The following is a 27,786-nucleotide window of genomic DNA, read 5'->3' as shown; positions in this document are numbered from 1 at the left end:
TGATTCATTTCCTAGATTATTGCCGACTCCAAAACGAGCGAACCCAAACGCATTTAGCGGAATTGGTGCAATGTCGGGCGAAATGAACGAGAGGTTCAATCAGGCTCTCGGCTGCGGTTTTATCGAGCGGCGTAACCCGGGGCGCCGGGGCCTTTGTAGGCAAGCCGGGAATGTCGACAGGCGATTCCCGGGAGGACTTTCATGTTGCAGGCGCGGCTGCGGCGTCATCACTTCCAGAGCTGCTGAGTGAACACTTGGGGGGGGGGGCTCGATGTTCACTCACGACGGAAGGGACATCTGTCGTATGAGGTATACTTGATATATTTAATAGACTTTACAACAATCTGATTGGCTAGTTCCACCTTTGCAACCTTGGCCATCCAGTTAAGTGAGTCAAAGTATTAGATATGTAAAAAGTAAAAATAAAAAATAAATAAAAATTAAAAAATTAATTTATTTACGTAAAAAAAATCTACAAACGTATGTTATTCATTGGATTGTAGCATCGCTTGAATTAGACAACGAACAGTTAGCGTCAGTAATAAAAGGTTGCAACAAGTGCTTTGTAATTGGATTGTTGATCGGGCCCAAAAATCCTGATTTGGGGCTGCAACTAATGAATGAAAAAACATTTTTGGTGAACGAAATAAAAACGAAAACGAACAAACCACATTTTATGTTTACAAAACTAACGAGCCTTTTGGGTTGATTTTAAAAGAATTGCTTTCGATAGTAACGGCACGGCCATTTCCCGGAAGAGGACACGGTCGAACATTCGGGAAATGTTTGTTGCACGGACGCAACATCATCAAGCAGCAGCCAATAAAAAAAAAAAGATATTGCCACTCGATAAAAAGTGATTTTCTTTTTGGCTTCAAAACATGTCTTTTTAAAACTAAAACTAAAACTAGTAAAAACAAAACAATTCCACCCTGAAAACTAATTAAAACTAACTAAATTAAAAAAAAAAAAAAAAATATATATATATATATATAATTAAAATTCCCAAAACTATAATAACCCTGGTTCGGAGTACGGCGGGCTTTAGCTACACCTGCACCATCTAATGAGATTCATTACAAAAGCTGTATCGACTCAATGCAACACTCAATTTGTCAGATAGGCATTGATTTAAGAAAATGTTTTGATTATTATAGTTTGTAGTAGTGGCGAGTTGCTTAGCGTCACGCTGAGAGAAAAATAAGATAAACATCATGAAATCAATATCCGGCATCAATACGAGGCTACGCATGCCACCTTCACTCCACTGGACTCCAAGAGAACGGCTGCCGCTGCAACGTTCCAACAAAGCCCTTGACTTCGCCTCGACCCCGTCTGCATCTAAGTGGCAGGGGTTGCCATGGAGACCATTCTGGCAACAAAGCCCGCTCGTCTGTGTCGCCATAATCCAAACTGACTTCAACTGATAGACAGCCTTGTTCCTCACCGGCGCGATGATGTCAAGAACCACAAACACTTGGCGGCTGCATTGGATTTTGGCATCTTTAAAGTGTTTTGGACATTCAAGTCTTTTTGAAATGATATTAATTGTCTCAAAGATGAATGCAAGGCATGCATAAGAAGACCGAAAATGAAAAGACAAAATGTGAATACAGTGTCGCTGATAAGGCGTTGAAGCCTCAAAATCCTCAGGCATAGTTTAACATCACCACCAGGTGTACCACTTAACTCATTCACTACCATTGACGGCTAAAGACGTCAAAGATCCATTTTTTTTTTCTCGGTTGCTAGTGAATGAGTTAATGTACATTTGTTTTTATTATTATTTTACATTCTACGATATATATTTTTGAATGTCATTTTTTACTTCTATATCCGTCAATGGCAGTTAAATAATCGGAGCCAAAAGTAACAGACGCACATTGGAGTACACGGTTATGCTTCTAAGTCAACAGGTTGGCGTGCAAGAGCATCTCGCCAGACGAAAGTATCGAATTGTAAACCACTGTAATAACTAATACATTACTGTAGATGGCGCATTGCATCATTTTGTATTGGAGCTCAGCACAGATTTTGAGTTGAAGATAAAGATAAGTGTATGAGTCTCGGTTTGACCCGTCGATTATGAGGGAGAAAAATGTCAACATGATGAAAGTCGGACCCGTTTAGGCACCTCACACTCGAACATTGGTGTAAACAAAGTATGGGTCGTGCTCGGAAGTAGAAAGTGTGAGATGCCATTGTGAAAAAAGGGGTGAAAGAAGAACACCCGATTAAAAAAAAAAAAAAAAAATCCTCATGACTAGAGTACATGGCATTTACGCGTTCATTAAGTTGCGAGCTGTCACTTCGTTTTCTGTCACGAGGCAAAATTTAAGGTACGAGCCAGCTTTCCATACACCACCGCGTGAGCACAGAGAGGGAAATGGAGCGATTAAGGTACTTTAATGCCCTCACATCTATTTTTTATGGTTGTCTCCTTATAAGTCCCCCCCCCCCAAAAAAAAAAGAAAAAGTTTAGATTTATGCTTGACTATGATACTGTTCCATAAAATGATCCTGACTTCCTAATTAATTCCCATAAATTCCCATTGAAAGTTTCGACAGTTGAACTTCCCGTGGAAATTGACCAGAAACCTTCGTGAACTCCGGTGGAACGATTCCAACTCTTTTGCAAACTCAAGCTCAATTACCATGCGTATTCATCTGCTGGCATTCGTACAACAGAATAAGTCACGACTTCCGGTGGCGAATACCAGCTTTGCGTTCAACGACTAAATTGAGCTCATCGTTATTTCAGCTTGTGGCCTTTTTGTTCGGGATTTTTTTTTTCTTTCAAATATGCCTTAGCTCAGTCACGGTTGGGAAAGATTGCCGAGCGACATATTGCAAGTCAATATGTTTTATATATATATTTATGTAATATTATTATATTTATAACAATATGGAAGTCAACCGTGAACCATTTGAGGCAGTAGAGCAACGAGCGGAACCACAAAAATAGTCGAGTAAAGCGCCAGCCAGTATTTCTGTTTCGATCGGGACCGCATGTCCTCTGAAAGAAATGATTCAGAAAATAATGAATCTCAATGGAAAATTGCCGGTGCGACCGGGGTGTCTTTTCAGAACACAATACGGCGAGGCCTCACCGTGAAGATTTTTACGAGCCCTCGTCCAGTTTAACGGGCTAGTTTTTATCTTGCGCTTTCACCGCCAAACTGCGCGCCTGAGCCACGAGGGCTGAAATAATAGCCCGGCGGCATCTCTCTGCAGAGGCCAGACAAGAAAAGACGGCCGAGAGCAAAGGAGAAGGTGGACGGTGGGGTTGGAGGTGCCGCTTGTATTATTTAAAAGGGAAGTCGGTGCGAGTCAGAGGATGACAGAGGAGGAGGAGGAGGAGGAGGAGTGCATCGGTCTGTGTACCTGGAGGCCAAAGTCTGAGGGGAAAGGCCTATAATGGCATGCGCTAGTGTGAGCTAGGCTGGATGGTTGCATACTCGACAAGGTCCCCGGGGCCAGAGTGAGCGGAGCTTCGCGGGCTGGGGGAGGAGGCCAAGGCTGCAGTATCCAGCTCCGCGTACTGGACCTCGCAGTCCTTGTGGCCCGAGTTCTGGAGACAAGAGAGGGCGAGAGGCGAGTGAGGAGCCACCCACGGACGCAGACGAAGAAGAGCGCCAGGCGGCGATCAATGCTCAAATCAACACAAATGAGGCAAATGGACACAAATGAAAAGTGGAGAGATGAGAGGAAAGCAAACTGAGACCATGTGTGGACGCGTATTTTTTTGAAAAACTTACATCATGCCCATCTCTGGTTATAAAAATGGAAGCCTGTATAATGCATCCAGAATTTTTTTTTTTTTTTTTCAAAGTGCCAATTTATTAAAAAAAAACAACAAAACAACTTATATTGATCAAATCATGTTCAACTAATTTTACCACCGGTAAATTATAAAAAAAATGTTGTCAATGCATTTCAATTGGAATGTGAATTTTCCCGATTATTTTTTCCTTATTGGCGTAATAATTAAACCTCAAACGGTTTGTTTTAGGACGTGTCAGTTTATTTGATTTTTTATTTTTATTAACAACTGACTTTTTTAACGAGAACCGAGCTCCCCAAAAGCATCGAAAATCTGTTTTTAAAAATACCCGAATTGGTGTGGACATGGCCTCAGACTCTTTACATGCAGATCACAAAGTTGCCTTCCTGTTTCCATTCGGAAAACAGCCTGAAATCCCTTCGCATTTAGGCAGTGATAAAGTGTTGATTTCATTGATACGCGCCGCAGTCCCAGGGATGCTGAGACGAGAGCGTGTTAGCGTTGATGTGATTGAGCCACCAATTGACCCGATGAGCAATTGGCCCGAGTGGATGACTGAGTAAATGACTTCAGTGAGCTAATCAATGGACAATGAAAGCGTTAGGCGTTGACTCTAAAAATACTTCTTCCTCCACCGTCCGCAGTCCGTCGCTGGAGTGGACACTTGAAGGCGGCGCGTAAACGACCCTTCAAAATTGAAATAGAAAACAAATGTAACATGGATCATGTTTTCTTCGCCATAGCCCAGACGTGAGGTACTGTTTTTAAGAATCGGGGTTGCGAGAGTGACAAGCAAGATTAGAAAGAAAAATACTGCAAAATATGTCAAACGGAATAGGAACATCTCCGTAAATATTTTTGCACTGGTTTCCCTGGCAGTGCCTTATATGTGAAAACAATAAAACACTTCTTGATGAAAGTGAATCAAAAGCTTGAATTGCTTCAAAACACAATCACTCAACCGACAAGTCCATAAAAAAAAAAATTAAATTATCATGTAAATGATGACATCACTTGTTAGACAACCTAGCTAACATAGCTAGCCATGTCCTATGAAACAATGAAGCAAAGTAGCTAACATGCTAGGTACAAACCAAAGCTAAATTAATTAGCAACTAATTAGCCTCTCTCTCTCTCTCTCTCTCTCTCTCTCTCTCTCTCTCTCTCTCTCTCTCTCTCTCTCTCTCTCTCTCTCTCTCTCTCTCTCTCTCTCTCTCTCTCTCTCTCTCTCTCTCTCTCTCACTCTCTCTCACTCTCTCTCACTCTCTCTCTCTCTCACTCTCTCTCACTCTCTCTCTCTCTCTCTCTCTCTCTCTCTCTCTCTCTCTCTCTCTCTTTCTCTCTCTCACTCTCTCTCGCAAATGGTAGTGGTATTTAAAAAAGCAGATAGTGCAGACGCAGCGGAAAATGTATGTAGTTGGATGAAAGCAGAAATTGTTTGAATAAAATGCAAATGCAGGTTCCATTTGCTGTCAAACTGCAATCGGAGAGCGGAAAAAAAAAAAAAAAGCAAAATAAAACCTGACAATTGATTCAAATAACTACGCCTCCCTAAGTGTTTTGGAGGAACACAATAAATTATGAAGGCGATCAATAAAATTAAAGTCCGATATGAATTTTACATCTCCACACTCGGCGTCTTTTGGACGGATGGCGATGCGATGCCACCTCGCTGCTCTCCATCTGCATCCGTGGCAGGATTACAGGGAAAAGATTGAGGCTTTTACAGAAATGGATGTTAATAATTCACATCGCTCCTCTGCCGCCGCCGTCGACGCTGGCGTTCCTCGCTGGCTGCCTATTTAAATATCGGGAATATTTGTCACGACCAGGGTGCAATCAGGGGGAAAATTACAGCGGCCTCGCATTGGGAATTGGCAGATAGTGTTTTGCCCCCGGAGAATCGTCATTAGCAACAGCTGGAGCACGCCATGTCGCTCACAAGTAGCGTTTGGGAAAATCACATTTTCCTGGGGCTTCAAAATGGATTCTTTCAAGAGGTAAGCATGATCAGGTTGTATTTTAACACCGCCGCAGTGTTAATTTAATATATTCCATAACTCATGCATTATAAGTGAAGCCATCCAGGGGAACGAAGGAGTATTTAGTGAGTGGAAAAAGTCCCTGCCACGAGTCATGAAAATAAATAAATAAATAAAATCAACATAAATGCCGAAGCAGCAGTTAAAAAAAAAAATGCTGACAGCTGAGAAATGCATCAACAGCGGAGCTCTGTTTTCCATTTTAGATGATGCCTGAGAGCGCCGAGAGCTTTGACTTGGCACTTTCTCTTGTTGGGCTGTTCAAAGTAACGCAACAAGAATATGTGAAGGATGCTTGGTATGGCAATAACAGCCACATCATCGCTTTGACTTGGGAGTCCCAGCAACGGCCAGGAAAACTATTTCAAACCAACACAAGTCTTGCATTAAAGAAAAAAAAACTAAATTTCAACTGAGAGACTGATTTTCCCATTTTACACCAAGCGGCGAACAAATTAGTCGGGAACTTACACACATAACATACCCAGTCGCTGCAACAAATTTTTATTTTTTTTTTTAGATCAAGAAAAGTATCGAATCATAATCCCACAAAGTTGAGCCGAATCGAATCGTTCCACTTTCACATCAAACCGTCCTTGATTTGTTTTGCTGTTACGCTTCCAGTCTCGTAGGCGTGCAAAAAGCTCACATGCTTTTTGTATTCATTTTTCATTTTCATCCATTTAAAAAAAAATAGATGAATGACCTGGCAACTTTTTAAAATGACCTTTTCTTTTTTTTTTTTTTGATCTGTTTGCGTTGAGATATTCCAAAATTTCCATGCGTCCTGAGTGATAAATGCACAAATGAATTTGGACATACACCAGATGTGGCCGTCAAGATTACGACTGTTTGGCCTTGGAGGAGGTCTGCGCTGCCCCGAGTGTCGGTCCATGGTTGCACAGTTGAGGTTAACTTATTCATTTCTCTCCTTGTAGAGTTTCTCACGTCTACATCAACACCATCTGCCATCAAGGCTGCCAGGGACCAAATGTTCTCCCCCTATTTCATGTCTTAACCCTGCGGTGGTGTGTTTTGCGAGACGTACATATGTTGCAATAAATATACAGTATTGTCACTTAAAATATACAAATAAACAAGGCAAACAGATGGACGCGGTTGTTCTGTTTAAGCCGGAGCAACAGTGGCAGAGGAAGGTAACTTCAGTCAGATTGTGATTAATATGTATTTGTGTGTGTGTGTGTGATGTTCAATTGTGAGCAATCGATTAGATTTCTTCCGGCTAGCATCGTTTCATTCTTGCATATTTTTATTTTTGTTCCTGTCACGGAGACAATTGACATGATCACACCCAATCTTCTCCTCTTGCTTTACTAATTTAAGTACTAAGCACCGCCATGACTAGGCAGCTATGCGGGAGGAAGATGCAGCATAGATAGAGATGTGACAGATAGAACAAGTTAGAGCAGGGGTGGGCAAACTTATTGATTGGTGGGCCACAATAGGTTAAAAAATTTGACAGAGGGGCCGGACCAGGAGTGCATGGATGGAGTGTTTTGGTAACCTCACCTCACATTTAATTGAAAATGAAAAGCATTACAACAAAATATCTGTGTTCGACACACCAGAGTATTTACAAAATAAAATATTAACAAGCATTATTCATTAAATTTTTTTCAAGTTCGCCGGGCCGGATTAAAACGTTTAACGGGCCGCATGTGGCCCCCGGGCCGTAGTTTGCCCACACCTAAGTCAGAGGGAGATAGAGAGAGTCAACGATAAATAAATAGGGTAATATAGATTTGAGAATTAACTTCACAAAGGGATAGTGTGACATCAAATCGATAAGATACAGTGGAAATAAAAAGTCGGCACACCCCTGTTCAAAGGCCATGTTTTTCTCATAAAAAAATAAGACGAAGACTCCACCGATTCATTTATTTTAAACCTTGGATTTATTGGCCGACAACAAATTTTCCCGCGTGTGCTTCACAATTTTTTGGGCCACAATTAAGTATGATTGGCACAAACACAACACTACATGAATGGTTCAAGCTTCTTCTAAAAACTTTTAAGTGCCATTAACAGCTGATTACAGCTGGAATTTACTTTGGGCAAATCAGTGGCACTAAAAATGTTGGCAGGTGTGTACTGATTTATCATTCATTGTGAGATTGAATTTGAGTGCTTAATTCTAAGCAAAGTCACATCTCAGTTGTAAGAGGTGCAACACATTTGTGCAACCACATTATGTTACATAGGCGATTATTTTCATTTCCACTTTTTAATTTTTTAAATAAATTCAAGGAAATATAGGGAAAACATTTCTAAATGCTAGCTAGCACGTGAGCTTTTCCCATATATACTAGCTAGCTAGCTACAGTTCAGAGAAAAAGTTAGCTAGCTAGCTTGCAGATAGATACATAGGATAGATAGATAAGATAGATAAAATAGATTAGATAGATAAAATAGATAAGATAGATAGATAGATAGATGAAAGAAGGTATATTCTCTTCCTCGCTTCAATCAAACCTGAATTCTAACAAAGAAAGAAAAACAAAGATTGATGGAAAAGCAAGCGTGAGTAGGTTATCATTCTGTTAAAATCGTGACCCTCACGTGCTGAATGCCCTCGGCAGCGGGCGATGTTGTGCGCCAGGCAGTGGAGAAACGCATTGAAAAAGCGTCTTTGAACTCATTCATAGTCGGGTAGCTCCGGCAAACATTTACAAAAAGCCCAGCGAGACGCACACACACGTACAAACGTAAGCACACAATTCATGCTCATTGTTTAAATGGCCCAAAAGACTTTGTGTAACTCAAACCGGGGACTCCAGCCAAAGCAAACTAAAGCTGCGAGGGGGGACTGGCGCGTTCCCAGGGGTGCGCAGTGCCTGATGAAACAAGGCAGCCATTTCATGGTCAACACGCACAGCCATGATGCTACACTTATCTTCATGCGCCAGCCACGCAAACGTCAAGTCATTACGACGGATTAGCGGGAGGCGGAGTAGAGGTGATGTGGCGTGTAAAGCAAGCCGGGGTCAGGCGCTTCGTTGCCGGTTCCTCAGGTAAACGGCGCTTCTCAAACTGGGGTCCGTGCACAAAAATTACCTACTGCTTTTTCAAATTCCTTCCCACTTCCAAAGAACAAAACCAAATAGATATTTTCTAAAATAACCTCTGACATCATTTAAAGTATTTTTTTTTAGTTGACAATTTTAGCACTGAGCGGGTTTCATTTTAAAACTGCAATTCTGTCTACTGACAAGTCTCTGGATCCGAAACAGTCATTTGAAGGACAGATTTAGGAACAAAGTGTAATTATTTATGAAAATACATTTAAACATCTGCGGACTCCGAGATAAGCGCCACCCATGTAAACGATGAATTTACGTGCCTCCACCGGCCGACTGGTCGTAAAAGCCTCCGTTGGTCAGTCACCACTGGGAGCGGAGGTCATCGCACTCCGAGACGCGTTTGATGTAAATCAATTCTCCGGCCTGCTCGCCAATTATGACAGGCCGAAAGCGCCGTCCGAGGACGCGTCCTCGATGGAGACGAGTACTCACCGGCTTATCGGTGAAGGGGGTGGACTCAGAGGGCGCCATGTCGTAGTAAGGCGGCTGGAGAGGAAGCTTCTGCATCTCCTCGTCTTTGTCCAGATGGACCACCTGCAGCGGAATAGAAAGCATGATGATCATTGGAGGATAGCATCGTATTATCTCATGACGATGCATTTGATTTTTTTCAACAAATTGTATCGGTTACATATTTCAAAGCACACACACACACACACACAAAAAATGGAAACACAACCTATGATTACAAAACTGTACATATTGTGGCGTCTGTGTGTTAGATGTGTGTGTTCAAGAGGCGGAGGGCGTGTGAGTGTCTGGGCGTGAGGTGTGATCGACAGCAGAATTGTGCCCGTTCTGTTTCTGAGACTTATTGCTCTCGCAGGATTTGATTCACGTCAAAAAACTTCATCTCGGAATGTGGGGTAAAAAATAAATAAAAAATACTGCATTTAATAAACTTTTCACATGTTGCATGATTTATTAGAAATTGCACCGGCACCTTTGTTTTTTTTTTTTGTTTCTTTTTTTTTTTTTACACAAAGAAATTGAATAATTCGGTCCATGCTGTAATAAAACAAAAATTGATGTTTTAATTGAAAAAAAAAAACATTTTACCATCAGAAGAACATTGACTTTAAGCATACTGGCGCCTATCGTAAAAATAAGAATACATTTTTAAAACTTCCTTTCGTGTTTTATTGGTCAATCTAAATCTAAATCAAATCACGATTCATTTTATTCGAGAATGTGTTCATAAAAACAAAATGTGCACTCACACAAACGGTGCCCTGAAACTTTATCATAAAAGACAGACACATGCAATCTGGAATATGCGCGAGAAAGAAGCTCACTTTTTATTTATTGATTTTTTTTCTTTTTACGCAATGCTGTTGTCCTTTCAAAGTTAACTTCGGCCCCCAAAGTGCTTCCTATGAGAATTCGCAGCAGCAGTGTAACGTCGTGCCCAAGGGTCTGACTTCTCTCACTCTGGTGTTTTTTTTTGTTTTTGTTTTTTTTTTTGTGGAGAGAATCTGAACTATGACAAGGAATTGTTTGCTTGACAGCGGTTTCAACTTTTGCCGCTTGGCTGAACTTCGCATTTGCATCAAGTTAACGGCGTGTGTGTGGCACGGGGGGCATGATGCAAACGGTGGAAATAGTGAGGCGCAGATGCTAAAACAAGCGAGAGCGAGAAATTCAACATTCAAGCCGACCGCGCTTATGAGCAGACGTCCATCCGTTTTCGATAGCGTCGAACTGACTTTGGGTGAAAGGCAAGCTATACACCCTCGATTGGTCACCGCCAGTCACAGAGCACGGATGGACAAACAATCATTCCGCACTTATGGACAATTTTGAGTCCTCAAAGAACAAAGATGTGAGAGGAAGCAGGAGCAAGAAATTTTCAATCCCCAAGATAGATTTCAAAAGTGCCCGTCGCCGTGGTAATGCGTAGCAAGTGTAATTATTGTATAATATAACACGTTTGAACTGTTGCTAATCAAAACAGCAGCACCTACCAAAGCATGTGAAAAATCTCTCCGTTGAATCAAAGTGTGCAGATCACAAGATTGACCCCTGAAGAGGAATAGTTGTTTCCAAAGCTTTCAAATATTTTGAGGACCAAGTATTCTTCTGATAAACCCTTTGATGAATTCAGCAATTCAACACAATCCAATTTGATTTATTTGGCGCATTTCACAACAGCTGGAGCTGGAACAAAGCGCTTACCATATGCCGTCATATAAATTAGAACAGGAATTAAAACACATTTGCATGTGATTGTGTGAGGCCTTAACGGGTGCGATCTGGCCTGGTGAGTGACGTGCGTGTCAGCAAAGGTTGTCGGTTGTAGGCTGAGGTTAGCTGCTGGTCGTTGACTGGCTAACCGTTAGCTCGTCTGCATTTTGCAGTTTCCGTTCTTTTTTCAAGCTTCCAGCCCGATGAGGAGGGCAGAAAATGAATGGATGCACATTTCGTACGTCAAACGCGCTTCAAAATGAAAGGGGGAAAAGCGGGACGGTCGTACCTGGATGTCATCGGATGTCAGGTGTCCCTTCATGTCGCTGTTCTTCTTCTTGGGCGGCGGCGGGGCGGGCTTGTGGGCCGGCGGGAGGTCGGTCCTGTTGAGAGGGAGACAGAGAACGCAAAGACAACGTGACACTTGGGCAGCGGCGGCGCCGCCCGCCCGTCACGTCCCCCCCTCACCTCCGACAGCACTCTATAATGAGAAGGCCTGCCTGCACTTGCCTTTTTTTTTGCACTCTTTCTTGGGCTTTTGATAGATCTGGACGTGGCGGCTGCGTGACGGCGGCGGCCATGCGCCCTGCCCTTTCAAAGGCTGCAGACAGACACTGTGCTAACGAGAGTAGGCTGTAATTGGACACTGAGGTGAGGGGGATGGGATTGGGTTGGAGGGAGGTATAAGTGGGGGGGATATAAGGAGGGGGGGTCCGGGAGAAGCGCATGTGTGAGTCAGGTGCGCCGGGTCGTTCGAGACCGATTGCCGACCGGCCCGTCATGCTCGCTTGACATGTCATCATCAAGCTTAAGGTTGCCTTCGAGAACTAAATGGGGAACCTTTAACCCTGATGATGGCGCCAACTTCCTCGAAAGCAGCCTTTTTTTTTTTTGCAATGGGACTGACCATTATTGTGAATGTTGATCACAAGAAGTCTGCTTAGGAAAGATGAAATCAAACGATAAACCTGCCGTGATTGAAAGTTTGAAAGGGTTGGATGAGCACCGAGAAAATGGTTTCAGACTTGTTTGCTCCCGTGAGGAAATCACGCTGCAAAAATTCTTCACCCCAAAACAAAACTGGAGTCACCCGTAACATCCTGACACAACATGAGGAGCCATGGTGGATAATGAAGACGACACGCCTTATCGGCGCCATCCGCCGCCTCTCATTCGTGTTGGTTCACGTCCTTATTGAATAACATGACCTTTTCCGGCAAGGCCAAGCCGGCGTTTTAATGCGCAGAAAATGTGTGCATGAGCGCACCACTTAACTCTTTCTTTCACGCTCATTATTTCCGCTCTGACAAAATGCACCCACCGTGGCTGCGAGACGAGGCCGTGATTGTCAATCGTGCGACTGCCTCCATTCCCGAGGCCCGACGGAATTGGTGTTCCCGTTTATGTTTTTTTTTCTTTGTTCTTTCATCATGACTCACGTTCCACGACACACATCAAGATTTTTGACCAAAAAGTCTCATGCTGAGTCAAAAGCCAAAGAATAAAAAATGAGTTTCAAGATGTGTTTTCAAGATGGGAAGCCTAACATTCCAAAAAGAGGGTCGGCAACGGAAAGGTCTTCGCTTTAGCCCTCGGAATATCCGCAGACCTGAGACACCGGGAAGGTGCGGGGTGGGGGAGCTCAGCGAGGTAAGGTGCGTGAGGCCATTTAAAGATTTAAAAAAAGCAAATAATAGAATCTTAAAAAGAAATGTAAAACGTAGGCCAGAGTAGGAGTTATCTTTTGCGAGAAGCCGTCACGAGGCGAGCAGCAGTATTTTGGAGCAACTGGAGACGCTCATATTTCCATCCAAAAAGTTCAGTACTGATCACTAGTGGTGGGAAAAAATGAAGCTTCAAATTTGCTTCATGAACCAGTTGTTGTATTTTTGAGTCCTCTAGATGGCACTGTTGCTTGAAATAAAGTGTTTCAGCCCAATGTTGATCAGAGAGTGCCATCTATAGGAGTCCAAAAATACTACAACTGGTTCATGAAGCCGATTTGAAGCTTCATTTACCCATCACTACTGATCACAACCGTACCGATGAATCTCATCGAAACGCCACACAGTCCGAATTGGTCCATTATGCCGTCTACTCTCAAGTTATACTTCCAAAAAGGTTCAGTCCAGATCACACAACGTACAGATAAATCTCCCACTGACTGTACGTTTTTAAACATACTTTTCAGAATCATAGTGTTCCTGTCACAGATTGACCTCAGCTCAGACCACAACGGTCCGAGTAAATCCCGTCGTGACCTCATACAGTTCCACGATTGACCAGGATACAAGTCAGTCATGAGCGACAATGTGAGGAATCGGTCAGTCACGCCACTCAGAGAGCTTGGCGCGCCTCTGCCGGATTGGTGCGCCAGCCCCTCGGCACGGTGACAAAAAGCCCCCTGCTATTGCAGCACTTTGGGGAAAAATCAAAAGTGCGAGGCATCCATTTTGTGTGGTGACGAACGAGGAGCTGCAGGAGCTCGCAGAGGTGAGGCGGCGGGCTCATTAGACGACACTGTAATCTCGCTCACTTGATGCAGACACAAACATAAAAGCTTTGACAACTGCCTTGGAAAAAAAAAACAAAAAAAAACGAGAGAAAAGAGGAAAAAAATAAAAGAAAAAAATCTCATTTCCAGCCACCGTCAACGCAGCGTGACATCAAACCGCAGTGAGTGAGAGAGCGGAGCTGTCGAACGCCTCCTGCACTGACCTACATGTCGCTTCTTTTCAATAACATCAGCCAACATTTGACACTTTTTAACATCCACCTCCATGTTGCCATGAATTGTGCCAGGGTGTACACACGTTTTGCAGCGAGATCTCTTCTTCAAACCCGCGGGGCCCTCTCATGATGACATTTCATCGGCAGCGGCGGCTTGGGGTGGGGCGAGGGGGGGCATCATGTTTTATGGCGCACACACACACACACCCCAGGCATCCTCTTTTCTGCCTGTCACACCTTCTTTTTCTCCTCGACGAGATGGTCAGGTAAGTTCATGACAATCCGGGGACAAAAAAAATGACATTTATGGTTGGTCTTCTTGAGACTCTTTTGCCTTTTAGAAATGATTCTTTCAAGTAGCGGAGACGCACTTGTATTGGATCTCTGCACAGTTTGGACTCTGGCTTTCTCCCTCGAAAAAAATCAAATAAATTCACGGTTCGGTTAATTCAGAGTCTATTATTCTAAAAATAAGTTTATATCTTTGAAGTATTCTATTCTATAGTCTATTAATAAGGTGAACGTGTCACAAAGGAAAATTACGATTGAAAATGCCGTTATTGTGAGCGTGATGCTGATTACGTACTTAATGGTAGGAAGTTTTAAAAATTGTTTTTTTTTTATTTAAAATTATTTTGTCAGTGTTTTGGCAGCAAGGCGATTCCTTTTTTGCAATTTCTATAGTTTTGGAAAACATTTTCCATGCAAACCTTTCTGTTCCGTGAAGCCTGGTGGTTCATGATAAAATTCTGAATTAAAAAGACAAATAAAAATACACATTCATACCAAATGTCTTATTTGCCGATAAGAGATCAAAATTCGATGAATCGATTATTCATCAAATGATTTAGTTTCCCCTTTAATATTAGCGATGTCTCAGATGATCTTTTTTGCCCCCTAGAATATTTGTCGTCTGACTTTATGTTGTGTTTACTCTCTTGGTAATCAAATATGTAAAAGGTGAATTATTAATATCATGGAGGATTATGATGAGGTTCAGACAGAGGTTAATATCTAAGCCAAATATTCCAAAACAAGCAGCCAGGACGAGACGGTGTTTTGGCGGCTGAACAGCTGCCGTCCGCTAACATCCTTAACGTCGCTATGCGCACGTGCGCTGACGACACGGGCTTGTTTGGGCAAACCTGCGCAGAGAGTGGGAACAAACTCACGGGAGAGTATAATAACCGATGTTGTCGGATTAAAATGTCATCAGTTTCAATTTGTACGCCTCCGCGCCACCAAAGGCTTCAAAGTCGCAGCTGTCGGCGTCACTCAAGGGAACGCTTGCCTCGCAGCTGCCTAAAGGACGTCCCATCCTGGGAAGTTGGGGTACACTTGGAGTCAATAGGCCCCTTTTACGCTGCATGTACAAGCTGGCACACGTCACAGATTTATTCATTTTTTTTCACGATACAGACAGGGAATCGGGGGGGGGGCCTTGGAGGAGCATTCAAAGCTATAAAGAAGTCGCGAGTAAATTTGCTACTGTAATTAAGTGAAGTTTTCAGCAATGTGTAATTTACTTGAGTATTTATTTCCACAGCAGTTTTATTTTTAGTAATCTACCTACATTTGAAAACAGATACAGGGGCGCCTTGAGATACACGTTTTAATTTGTTCCGCGACCACGCTCGTAACCGTAAAATGTTGAATCTTAAATCGCTTTCCCTGTTGAAATGAATGAAAATGCTGAAAAACTGTTCCAGCCCCGCCCCCAAAAAGTTTTGCAGTAATTTTTGTGTTTTAAAATACACAGAAATGAAAAAGAAATGAAATCATTTTTGCCACATTTTTACCTCATTTCAACGGACAATTATGCCGTTTGGCCACCTGGGGGCAGTGTAATCGACATCCGGCTATACTCTCTCTCAGCGCCTCCGTAAGGAATAGAAATAATTGTCGCTCTTGGCAGAGGATAAAAAATGTATGCATGTCAGTATTGTTATATTATCTGCAGATATTATATGATCAGCAAAGCTTGTGGAACTTTTTGGGAATTCTTTTCTTAGGTAAAGGCGTCAAATCAGTACTTCTAGTTTTACCAGGAATTCTTTTTTTTTTTCTACAGCAGTAAAAACATTTTTTCCAAGTGTCTGTGTTTCTAGTGAAGAACACGGTGAGCTTGCCACCGGTTGGGCTACGGGATATGCCACTTATGTTCTCCCTTTTCTCTGATTGCAGGAAGGCGCGTCAATACGCTTTCAAGCATAGCTCCCAAGGTTCTCACAATAGGAATGATAGTCACGGGATGATGGCGCGCTCACCATCAGCCAGAATCCCCATTGCAGTTAAAGCTTCGATGATGCGTTGTCAACTGTGGAAGGCTGGCTTCTTCTTTTTATACCAAGGTAGGAAATGGCCAGTTAGAAGTTCCACGTATTTTACCGGTTTCATTTGGACATCTTCGGGGGCCTACCACCTCACTCCTCTCCATTATTCCAGCTCAAAACATCACTTTGTGCCGCGATATCCCGCTTGGCCAGAAAGGCGCACATGTGCCGGCTTGGCGGGTCTTTCTTTTAGGCTCTGGTGTTGCAATTTTGGAGGATCTCGGTGCGAGACAACAAAGTTTGTCCCTACAGCTACATTTCAACTACAAATTCACGCTGAGTCATGAGTATTTTCTTTCTGTACCCAAAAAATAAAACAAATAAATGAGATCGAATAATTCCAAGTCCAAAAAGGAGCAGTGAACCCCAAACTAGGGATCACATTTTGACAATCTCAAGATAAAATTACAAAGTAATATTCATTTATCGTAACAATATCCATAATATTATAATATGTATACTTTCTGAATAACTTTGCATTCAGACGTCAAATATTCAGCACGTGTCATCTTCGATAAAGCGAATCACGCTAACTCGTCTCACGCAGTCACAGTCCGCCGTCGTCGTTCGCAAACTTTCGTACCTCAGCTGTGCCATGAAGCAGTAAAGAGTGTAGCAGCCATTCGGGGCGACTGACACTAATGGAAACTGATAAGCGCCACACGCCTGTGGCCAGTGGGTCGCGAAGGGGGTGGCGGGGGGGAGGGAATCGCGATCTCCGTCCAGGTTTGGACTCAGCCGTCCACCTTGAGGATCTTTCGCCCCACCATGCTCGGCTGGACACCAAAAGCTCAGGGCAGCTTAAGGGGAGATTTAAGGGGGATAGCGAGGGGGAAAACATTGCTAATCCCCAAACTGAGAGGAGTAATCTGGGCGAGAGATTTACGAGCCAGGACCGACAATGGACTCACAAAGAAGCGGCCCCTCTCTTGACCATCATTTATGACCCGCAGGAGCAATTTTTAGCCAATCAGGGCGAAGCCCGCCGGGATCACAATGCCGCTGTTCGACGAGTCGGGAACAACTCGGCACAAACGGCGGACTTGACCCTCGCTGCTCTCATTGATTTTCTGCTGATCGCAATCTTATTTGCCAATTTAAATGCTAATGATACTTTTAATTGCACTCGGGCGATCAACGCGATGTGATCTTCAGGAGGCAATTACTTTCTCACTTTGTCTCGTGAAGAAAAAACAAAACAAAAAAAAAAACACAAGAATGCAACAATTGTCTTTTGTTCGTGGACAAGTTTATCCAAAAAAAAAAAAAAATAATTCTGGTCGTGGCGCAGAACACGTAACTTTACAATTATACACAGTCGGCTTACATCCTGACCTCAGGCATTGATAGATTACACATCCACGGCTACGACAAGATAACACCGCATGAACAGCATTTCACATTCCAGCACCGGTTTAGAAGCAATTAACAACAACAGTGACACTTTGGTAGAGAGCTTCGAGATACCGGAGGGCGACATTGCAAAGGTTTTCGTACAAGAAGTTAGTGTGTCGCTCACACCTGGTGTTGGCTCACGTACGCGAGTTGACGCCTGCAGCAACACAAGTTCAAATGAGCGCTCGCCGACGATGTGTCGGAATCATGCAACTGTTCTCGGGAACATTTTGCAGGATTTTATGCAAGGTGACACTGGAATTTGCAGGAACGGTCAAGATGGGATGAACGTATTCTCATTTTATATTGGGTAAATTTCCTTGACAAAACAAAAGAAGTTGAAGAAAGAAAGGGAAAAAAAATGACTGCTAACGTCACGTCAGGGCATCAATTGATACAAATTTGGGGACAATGTGTGATTAGAAATGCATTAAAACGATTCAGAATTAAATATCGATGATAAGTATGAGAAGTGGAACAAAAAGTGGTTTGAAGTGGAAAAATTGTTTTTTGATTCAAAATTCATATATTTTTATAATTTGAGCTAATTTTAGCCTGGGTTGTTCCCGGAAGAAGTCACAAGGGCGTCTGTTTTTGCTTTGCTGAGAAGCTTTTAAAAACTTGAAGCTAACAAATGACGACGCTCTCGTTATTGCTTGAGAATTGCTATTTTTATGGGTCAATACCTGCGCACTTGAGTTGCAATTTTTTTTTTGCCCAAATCAAATCTATAAACCATTTATTTGTGAGGGTGATATTTTAAAAACGACTTTGAAAGTGCGGAAATTGTTTTGTTTGAATTATTAATATAGGCGATTATGCATTTTTGTGGGGCAGTGTCAGTTATTTGCGGCCTGCAAAATTCCCACAAGAACAAGTTAATCAATGAGGGTGAGGGCTAATCGGATCTTGGTTTGTGTGCACGTCTACACCAGGTGTGAACATTTACTTTAAAGCACTTTAGCAGAATTCATCATCAATTTTTTTGGGGGGATAATTTTCAACATCCTCTTCAACGCTCAAGTCAAATATCATCTCAGTCCCAGCGGTGGAAATCTGTTGACGACGTCCAGCGTCAACAAGGGGGGGGGGCATTCCGCGGCGCATGCGGAAGTTAGCCGAGACGGCGGTGTCAAAGTGATTTATCCCGGTGAACGTTTGCAACTGTGTCAATGTCAGGAACGCGAGGGAGCAAATTCATTTTGCGAGGGGGTGCGCCGCCGCCGTCGCGCTTACAATTGCGGACGTATTTTCAGGCGTGGGGGGCGGTCGTACATCACGCCGGGGGTGAGCAAGAGCGATGAACACATTCATCCCAGACTAGCGCTTTTGACAAACGCCCGTCTGTTTTGATAATCATTAGACGCTAGGGCCGCTAAATGGCTGTGTGATTTATTAGCCTTGACCGACAACGAGTCCCCGCCGTGTGCCGCTTGGCCGCGGCAAACATGTTGGTGTCGACGTGGCGAGGTTAACCGTCCCTTCTGTATCCCGACGTTATAAAAATCAGCAGTGGGCTAAACACGATAAGAAGCACTGACCTATATTAACAACCTCAATTTTATTTGTTCCGTGAAATTGTAGGAATTTATTCTCTCTTCATTTCGTGGCGTTTCTCTTGGCTGCGCTGAGTCTCGAATGGCAAGGTTGTAAAAGGGTTGGATTTTTTCATTAGAGTTATAAATTTCGTCTTGACTGTTTAATTTTTTTTTTTTATTTCAGTTAGTTTTAATTTGATGATAGAGCAAGTTTATTAGTTTTTGTGTTTTTGTATATTTCAAAAATGCTTCCTCGTGGTTTAGTTTTTTCCTGGTTTTAGTTTTAGAGTTTTTTTTTTTTCCCCACATATGGAGTTTTTGTCAAGTGCAAGATTTATAAAAAAAATTTAAAAAAAAAAAATATTAACATAGTTTCAGTTAGTTTTCATTTCTTAAAACATTTTCAATTGGACTGCATAATGTATCGGGAAAATATTGATATAGCAAAGATTGTCATCTTACGCAGCGCCAACCAATAGTTGGATATTATCTGGAGGAATTGCAATTAATTAGATAAGAACTCATTGCGTTTGCTCATTTTGTCGTCTGAAAAATAATTTATTTCATTTGATAATAAAATCTCATTTCTTTAGATGCGTTTGAAATATCGCAATAAAATTGATATTGCAATAGTCAACATCCATATCCATAGCGCATATTTTTCCAATATTGCACAGCCCTAATTTTCGATACACTCACTCGATAACTAATCACAGCTACGCACTCTTTTAATCACATGCCATTACGAATATCCACATTTGTGAATCGCACTCGTGCATGTTTCCAAGTAAGTACTAAGAGGCGCGACTTTGGTCAGATTCGGTTGAAGATTAGTGAAGTGAGGTTCCATTTCAATCTCGCGCGCACTTTTAACGCTGCAAACTCCCCCTTTAATATATTTGATGATCAGTATCATTTATTCTTTGAAATTTCCAACGTTTTTGTCATGTTATTAGATGAATATTGATTCCGATGCGCTCCAGTTGACGTACTTGACACAGTTGCGTGCTGTTATATTGCCGTATTGACGTTCTCGATAATTGCGACGTGATAGCGCCGCTATTAATCCGTGGATTAAGTCCCCCGCTGAAGGCCCGGGTAGCAAACGCATGGCCCGCCACTGATAAAACTAAGACTCCCCAACATTCACTTGATTAAACATCTGAACACATTTCATCTTAAGAAACTGAACAAAGTGGACACTTGAAGCTCTAAGTCACATTTTGACGACAAAGCGCATGCACAGTTACACACCACGGACACAACTCTTGTCATGCATGGGCGACGACAATCATGCACGGCGACTGGTTGTGGGGCGGATCGGCGAGGCGGGGGCGGCTGGAGAGGGTTTAAGAACGGCGCACAAAAGGAGAGGAGGTTGCACTACTCTTAACAAATGACTTTATCGGAGAGATTGGGCTCATGGGAAGATAACAGCAGACAAATCCTCTATCAGATCACGCATGATTTGCCCCTGATTAGCAATTTGATTTGATATGTTTGCCAGTAGTCAGCCCGAGCTCGCCCAATCAGATAAACGTGGAGCTTGATAGACCCTCTTAAGGCTTTTAATGGAGTCTGATTTATCGAAGTTTATCAAACGAGACAGATTTATTTGAACAAAGTTTGACATCAAACGTGCGGCGTTGCGTGTTGCTTTTTTTTTGGGGGGGGGGGGGGGACTAGACGGCCCAATTTTTTTTTAACCCCCTTGTTTTCTCACAGCGGCGTGCTCAAGTACGTCACTTGTAGGCCGCCATTGGAGGCGGGCAAGAGAATAGAGGATCCGGGGGGGCAGGACTCGGCGGGGGACAGACTGGGGTCAGGTGCCTCTACTTTCCTTGTGGCGGACTCTGGCTTCTCCGCAGCCTGTGTCACGCAACTGTCAGTTACAGCCGCAACGGCGATGCTGAGGGAGGCGAGAGCGGGGAGGGAGACAGACAGACAGACAGCAGTTACTTCCACGTCACAGTGAGAGAGAAAGACAGATTAGCAGATGGTGGGGAGTGGGCGACAGAAAGTAATGGTGGTGGAGGTGTGGGGGGGGGCGGTGTTAAGAGACTACTGCAGTTGCTTTACACTCAATCTTACCCAACATTTTTGGGCGCCAAGGCACACATTTTACATTATACGTGGATGTTTTTACCCTATCAACTGGAATCCAACTGTTTACTGCCAACTGCTTATACAGTATATTTTTCAATGTAGGTGTGGGAGGGAGTTTCTTGCCCAGCTTGCCTGTGAAATTCATGTTTGCCAAAGACTTCCCTGTCGCTAGCAGCATTGCATTGCTTTGGATTTGAGATCAGCACAGCTTTTGAGTAGAAGATAAAAAAGAGGCGAGGAATCTCGGTTTATCATGTCGATTGCATTTTTTTGTTTTTAAGCTTGACCTATCTAAAAGCTTGCGCAATACTTATTTTACCAGGTGCGGCAATTTATATTGTAGCTTTGACGTTTCAGAACAAAAATTCCACCGAACATAAGCCTTAATTCATAAATACGACTAAACATATTACTATATTACATATTTATAATTATCATATTTTTTTATTATTATGAAAACTTGATGTGCTAGAGGAAAAAGATGAAAGCAAGATTCAAAATCAGCACCCCGAAAAAAATAATAATAATAATAATAAATAAATAAATAAATCAAGAAAACTTTACTTGCACGTATGCTGAAAGAAATTTGCAAAAATATTTTAACCAGTGTTGAGTGAGAGGATCGTTACGTTAAGGGACATCACACTCAAAACTTTGTCGAGTGAATGACGAACGGCATGTAAAAAAGCCGCTGATACTCAAATCGAGCCATGCGGTTAGCCACCATCGCACACGCTGTTTTCATAGCTCTATCTGTAAATATTTCTTCCCCCCCAATCAAATCACCTTTCTTAGTCTTATTTTGGATCCTGGCAAATTAACAAAAATTATTAGCATCATAGTCACTACCATGTTTCTTTTCACAAAATGTTTCTTTTTTTCCTGCTTTTTGGGCAGAAACCGATTTTTGGGGGGTGAAACCAACACATATTCATCTCAAGAACAGTTTTACATTTTCCCGTAACACAATAATGTGTTGATCTTTAAACATAAGCAAATGGTAGTGAATATAAAATTGGAAAAAACCATAGTTGGAAATCCCATTTAAAATAATTTCCGCCGCAGATTCACACTTAACTATTCACTAATTGTTTTCTCCCGATGGAGCCTATCTCTGCCTATTCTTTCAAAAGCCACTTAATGGCAATTTTCTACTAACCATCCAAACATGCCACAAGATGCCGCCAAAGCTCTTTTAAATAGGAAAGTAGTAAAGTCCTTGTGGCCGAGGAAGCATGTTGAAGTGGTTAAAGCCTTGCAGCAAGTTGTGCAAAAAGTACGAAATTGTTGAACAGTTGGGCATTCGAAAGTTTCGAGAAGTTCGCCCTGTAAAGGTTAGATTACATTTTCGGTTCATCTTGAAATTTCACCCGGCAGCTGAATATCCTTTCCCTTTGCTGAATCGTCTACATGCGCTCGTTTTGTTAATATTCCCACAGAGGTCGACCCCTGCGCGTAACCGTGACATTTTCCACCATGATTGCTCTTCGCATCTTGTTTTTTTTTTTCCAGAGAGCGTGGCGGTAACCTCGGCAACGGAGCAACGAGCTATCCGCCAAGACCAGGTGTCTGCGACAGGGGCAATTAGTGGGATGCTCACGTTTTGGACCGCGTGGCTTTTTCGCGATTCTCCTTGCAACAAACAGATGGCTTTCTTCTACTTTTTTTTTTCCTTTCACTTTCGCAAACGCATTTCGAATTATTTCAGCTTGGTGGCTTGTTTTCCTCTCAGCTGCATCGCCGTTCCCTCGGCGGTTGCAGCAGCTGGCCACGTCGAGGAGTTTATGAACCTCGCTTTGTAAAGAGGAAGATTAGCTGATAAACTTTAAAAGCAAGCTGGCCGTCTTAAAAGTCTTGCACCGGAACACTAACAATAAATAGCAAACGGATCCACTCGTTGCTTTTTTTTTTTTTTTAAAGACCTGTTTGCATTGGGAAACAATTTTCCACAACATTGGATCGATCTTTGTCAAGGCGACATTTTTAACGCGGGGCTTAACCAAATCACATTCAAGACTTTTAACGCCACTTTGATCAAATAAAAGAGCTTGTATTTATTTAACTGTTATATGGCACATTTTTAAGGACATTGTTTCTGGATTTTTGAAGGAGACGAGCGCGTAGAAATGAACAAGACTATGATATTTCCAATTAGCAAATAGTGTGGCAAAATTCGGGCCAAAATGACAGTTGTGATTATTTTTTTATCACTTATGTAATCATTATTCCCAATTATTCATCAAATCAGGGAAAGCAGTACTTTTACCGTACTGTTTAAAAAAAAAAAAAGAAAAAAAGTAAACTTTAAAATCTAAACATCAAATTTACCGTCACTTTCACTTCAATCCAAAAACGAACGTTGATGCCTTTCAAGGCTCCACGTTTTGCTGTACGTTCTTCTCTCACCATAACTCAACTGGATGCCTTGGATTCTTTTTTTCCCCTCTTCATCTGAATGAAACTTTAAATATGGCTTGGCATAAATTGAGAAAGTGCTTGATTAGAAACAATCTCTGCTGATGAGACATTTCAAGGTTACACAATTACGCGGCATCAGAAAGCACGCTCGGCTATGACATCTTTTATTTGATTTTTTTTTCGAAGGCCGTGAAGGCAGATACCTCTTGTAAGTATGACTTTACGACTGCGTTAGGTTCATGAGTCCAAATCCGAGTCAAGTCACAATTAATGTGAATTTTTTTTGGATGACGATTTAAAAACTGCGTTATCACGGCCTTTGTTTGAGAATATTTGAATTTGTAAGGGATGCAGTTTTTCTATTGGGGCGGGTCATTGAATTGTGACTTGATTAGTTCTAGAATAGCGTTTCTCAACCTTTAATGGGCCGAGGCACTTTTTTTCTTTTTTTTTTTTTACATGAGGAAAAATGTCACGGCACACCACCAAACAAAAATGTCACAAAAATAATTACCGAAATGATGACGATGATGTCATCTGAATTTACTCCGAAATGTATTACGCTTGTCAAGTTGAACTCAAAAGCTATTCAATTGTCTGAATGAATCGCAACAGGTGGGTACAAAGGTTAATTGTGCCTCCTGCCATCTGGCGAGAGAGCATTTAATTGCTCTCTCCGTCACGATAACTCGCTGACGTACAGAAGACGAACAAACAAAGAGACATTATTTGTATTAAATCAATGAGAAGAAATTCCCGAACAATTAAATGAAATGGGATTATTTCCCCCGACCACCCCCTTGATAAGACTAACCTGGAAAACAAGCAAACTCCAAATAGCGCACTCATTTCCATCGCCAAATAATATTATGAAGCCACTTCCATTTTGTCTGCCTTCAGACTGACAAACAGCATGCTTCTCAGGATGAATGGGAAGGAGGCGGCGGCCGCTTTGCACTATTAACTCCTGGCGAATGGTGTTTTTGTGCCTTTCAAAGCCCTCGTCTCTCTGGAGGGACGACATGAGTTCACATCTAATCTCCCGCCTACCTCCCCTGCCCGACAACACTCTTTTGGCAAAAGGCTCTTGCTACTCACAGGTCATTATCTGTCTCCGTGCGGGTCTTCTGCTGCCGCCGGTGGACCGTGACCACGGTGACGGCCACGCCGATGATGAGGCCGATGGCCACGATGCCTCCGAGGATCCCGATAACGCCGCCCGGGGGGCCCCGCGCCATCGGTTTCTCTGCAAAGGCGGGGAGGGGGAAAAAACAGGAGAATAACAGTGTCAGCATGCGGACAAGACTGTGAAAGTGTTGCTGAGCCATCGCGGATTACAGGATGGCGACATGTGGCAGGATTCATACTGCGGCAGACACGTGAAAACGGTCCCGGGGAAAATAGTTGCCAAGTGTTTAGCGACAAATCGACTATGTAGTCACCAAAGAAAGCGAGACGTGCAGTTGAAAAAGGTTATGGGGAGGTGTGAGGGGGGGAAAAAAAACAACCCTATTGGCAGAAAAATGAGAGCTCAAGTTCAATATTTCACACCAGACAAGTATTTGCAAATGCGAAACAAGCTGCGCGACTTGTGGCTGCCTCAGTCGGATCGAAGAAGGAATGTTTGAGCAACGTAGCGAAAACTTCAGAGTCAAACGCAATCGTGCAAACAGTTTTTCATGAAAGTAGAAATAGTGAGATGATGAAGATGATAAAAGTCTGCGACACCGGCCCGCTGCCTCAGGTCTGCGGACCACATGCTGCTCGAGGTCGTAAATAAAATGACAATTTGCAGCTGTGAGCGAAACGGTCACGGCCATCTTTTATTTTTTGGGGGCATTGCTGAGTATTCTTCACGCCCCGCGACCGCGGTGATGTGTTCTACCACAAGTCGAAGCCAGAGTGCTCACCGGGGACCAATCAAATGCCGAGGGCAGCAAATTCTCGAGAGCCGCACTCGTGATGACTCCATTATTACGGGGGCTATCTGTCCCCGCAGTGACAAGACAAGGCCTCGCTCGCCCTGCTACCTTGATTCACCGCCCATAATAGCGGATCCTCAAAGGACTCGCTCTCGTATGAGCACATGATAGCGTGATAACGAGTCCTCGGACGCAACAATGGCTGCCTCGGAGGCGGCCAGGTATTTCTTGACGCACAATTTTCACCATTTTGAGCCTTTTGTGATCTTACCGCCGACCTGATTGCAAACCGCCGCCTGGTCGCGGTTCGCTCGTCACAAATGTTTGTGCTCATTCTCCCCCCATGCAGAAGTTTGCGGTGCGGCCCGAGGTAACATCGCTGTGAAACAATCATTAAATATCGTGTTATTGAGCTAATTAACGTGATAGTGAAGAGACACAGTCTGCGATTCGAGAAGTGATAGCAAACAGCAGTAGACAGATTTTATCTCAAATTCATGGCGTCGGTTTTTAGAACGGAGATTTTTTAATCAAGAGAAACAAATCTTCCAAACCAACCCAGACCCAATCTTTTTGCTCTGCTGAAATGCAATCACCTGTTAGTTATTTTTAGCAGCAATGTTGTAAGATCAGGTAAGATGGTATTAACGGGTTTTGGAATTATAGTTTGGGGCCGATTAATCAGATGACGGATTTAATTGGGCAATGTTAGCTCGTTTGATATTGGCAAAAATTGGCAGATTTGGATTTGTTTGCGCCCCATTTTATTTTTTTTTTTATGACAGGGGTGGGCAAACTTTTTGATTCAAGGGCCACCATGGGTTCTAAAATGTAACAGAGCCGATGGATGGAATGTTTTGGTAACCTCACCTCAGCTAAGAAAAAAATACATATAGTATACAGCAAAAACATGCTTTAATTTCTAAATGAAAATGAGCATTAAAACTAAATATTTGTTTAAGAGTGCGCCTCCTAGTGGGGACACATCAGAATTACAGGGAAAATAAAACACAAACAAGGTTTATTCATTTCATTTTTTCAAGATCAGCGGGCCGGATTAAAACATCTAATGGCCCACATGTGGCCCCCGGGCCATAGTTTGCCCATGACTGCTTTATGACATTCAAACATTACTCCACAAAAAATGAGGAAACATTTTTGGGGGTAAAGTTAAACAAATTGTAATACAGTCACATTTTCTGCTGGTAATTCATACCATAATCGTGAGAGTTACAGGACCAAAAAAGAAATGTATTTTTTAGTCTGCCTAAAAAAAAAAAAAAAAAAAAAAAATCCTTCACGGCCGGGCCTAAGTTTGAACTATTAATTCACTGCCATAGACGGCAAAAGACGTCAAAAATGTTTTTTTTTTTTGCTTGGCTGGTAGTGAATGAATTAAGATAAGCAATTTCAAATAAGGTAGTATCCATTACTGTTTTTCGCTTTTGACGGCAAAGCTTGTCACCTATCAATGTAATGTGACATGCAGCAAATTCAATTAAAGTCAAACCGGTTTTCCCCATAGCTTCACACTTCTTTTTCCTGGTGCCCCCCCAAATATGATGAGCTTTGAAGCATGTGATCTCGCTGTAGCATGGCAACAGCTAAGCCAGAGCCGTTACTGTTGTCTAACAGTGCAGTGCAATGCGTGAGCCAGTGGGCCGGATTTCATGGGCCCTAATGCAAATGGCAGACACAATCGTTTGGTGTGTAACCAACACACACGTGGCCACAGACTGGATCAGAATGCCAGATCCCTGTTGCGGCGCCCGCCGGCAGCTGGCATGGAGGATTTAGACCTCGCGGCGCATAAAGGGAGTGGAGCGACTGCGCTTCACAGGTGCCATCAAAAATTTAACTCCTCATTTTGTGTACATGAGCCGCATCCGACATCACAAATCCTCTCGCGGAATGTTCCCTGATGTAGCTGCAGGCTCTTGATGAAGAGCTCGATTTTTTTTTTTTTGCCTTCTGAACAGCAGAGGCGCAAACGGCACACACCTTGGCTTCGGGTTCAATGAGGCGGACGTGAGCTGGCGTGACTGGACCGAGTCAAGCGATTGTTTCTCTGATGCAGTCAACATGTTTTCAAGGACAACGATTTCACGCAGAGACATGCTGCTGAAACAACACCATATATGTAAATGTTTATATATGGCTCTGGAATTAATTATGAGGGCCCCACAAAACCAACACCGGACATTCGTTTGTATTTTGAGACATTTCTGCAATT

General features: G+C 42.7%; 1 protein-coding gene across 6 annotated transcripts in view; it reads right to left on the bottom strand.

Moving 5' to 3' along the window:
• nectin1b (nectin cell adhesion molecule 1b) overlaps positions 1–27,786 on the bottom strand; it is a 164,342-nt gene that overhangs the window by 6,366 nt on the left and 130,190 nt on the right. For 2 of the 6 annotated variants that reach the window (XM_088300016.1, XM_088300017.1), the window contains 4 exons: positions 24,730–24,877; positions 20,831–21,016; positions 11,401–11,494; positions 9,360–9,461 (listed from right to left, as the gene is read on the bottom strand). In XM_088300016.1, the coding sequence (XP_088156142.1) occupies positions 9,360–9,461; positions 11,401–11,494; positions 20,831–21,016; positions 24,730–24,877 (530 nt within the window). Of the gene's footprint in view, positions 1–3,384; positions 3,572–9,359; positions 9,462–11,400; positions 11,497–20,830; positions 21,017–24,729; positions 24,878–27,786 lie in introns of all 6 variants that reach the window. The other 4 variants (XM_088300019.1, XM_088300018.1, XM_088300020.1 and 1 more) reach the window with 4 other exon arrangements.

Source organism: Idiotropiscis lumnitzeri, chromosome 7 (assembly GCF_059441095.1).
Source record: "Idiotropiscis lumnitzeri isolate Australia: NSW breed Sydney's pygmy pipehorse chromosome 7, RoL_Ilum_1.0, whole genome shotgun sequence".
NCBI lineage: Eukaryota > Metazoa > Chordata > Actinopteri > Syngnathiformes > Syngnathidae > Idiotropiscis > Idiotropiscis lumnitzeri.
This window is presented reverse-complemented; position numbering and strand designations above follow the sequence as displayed.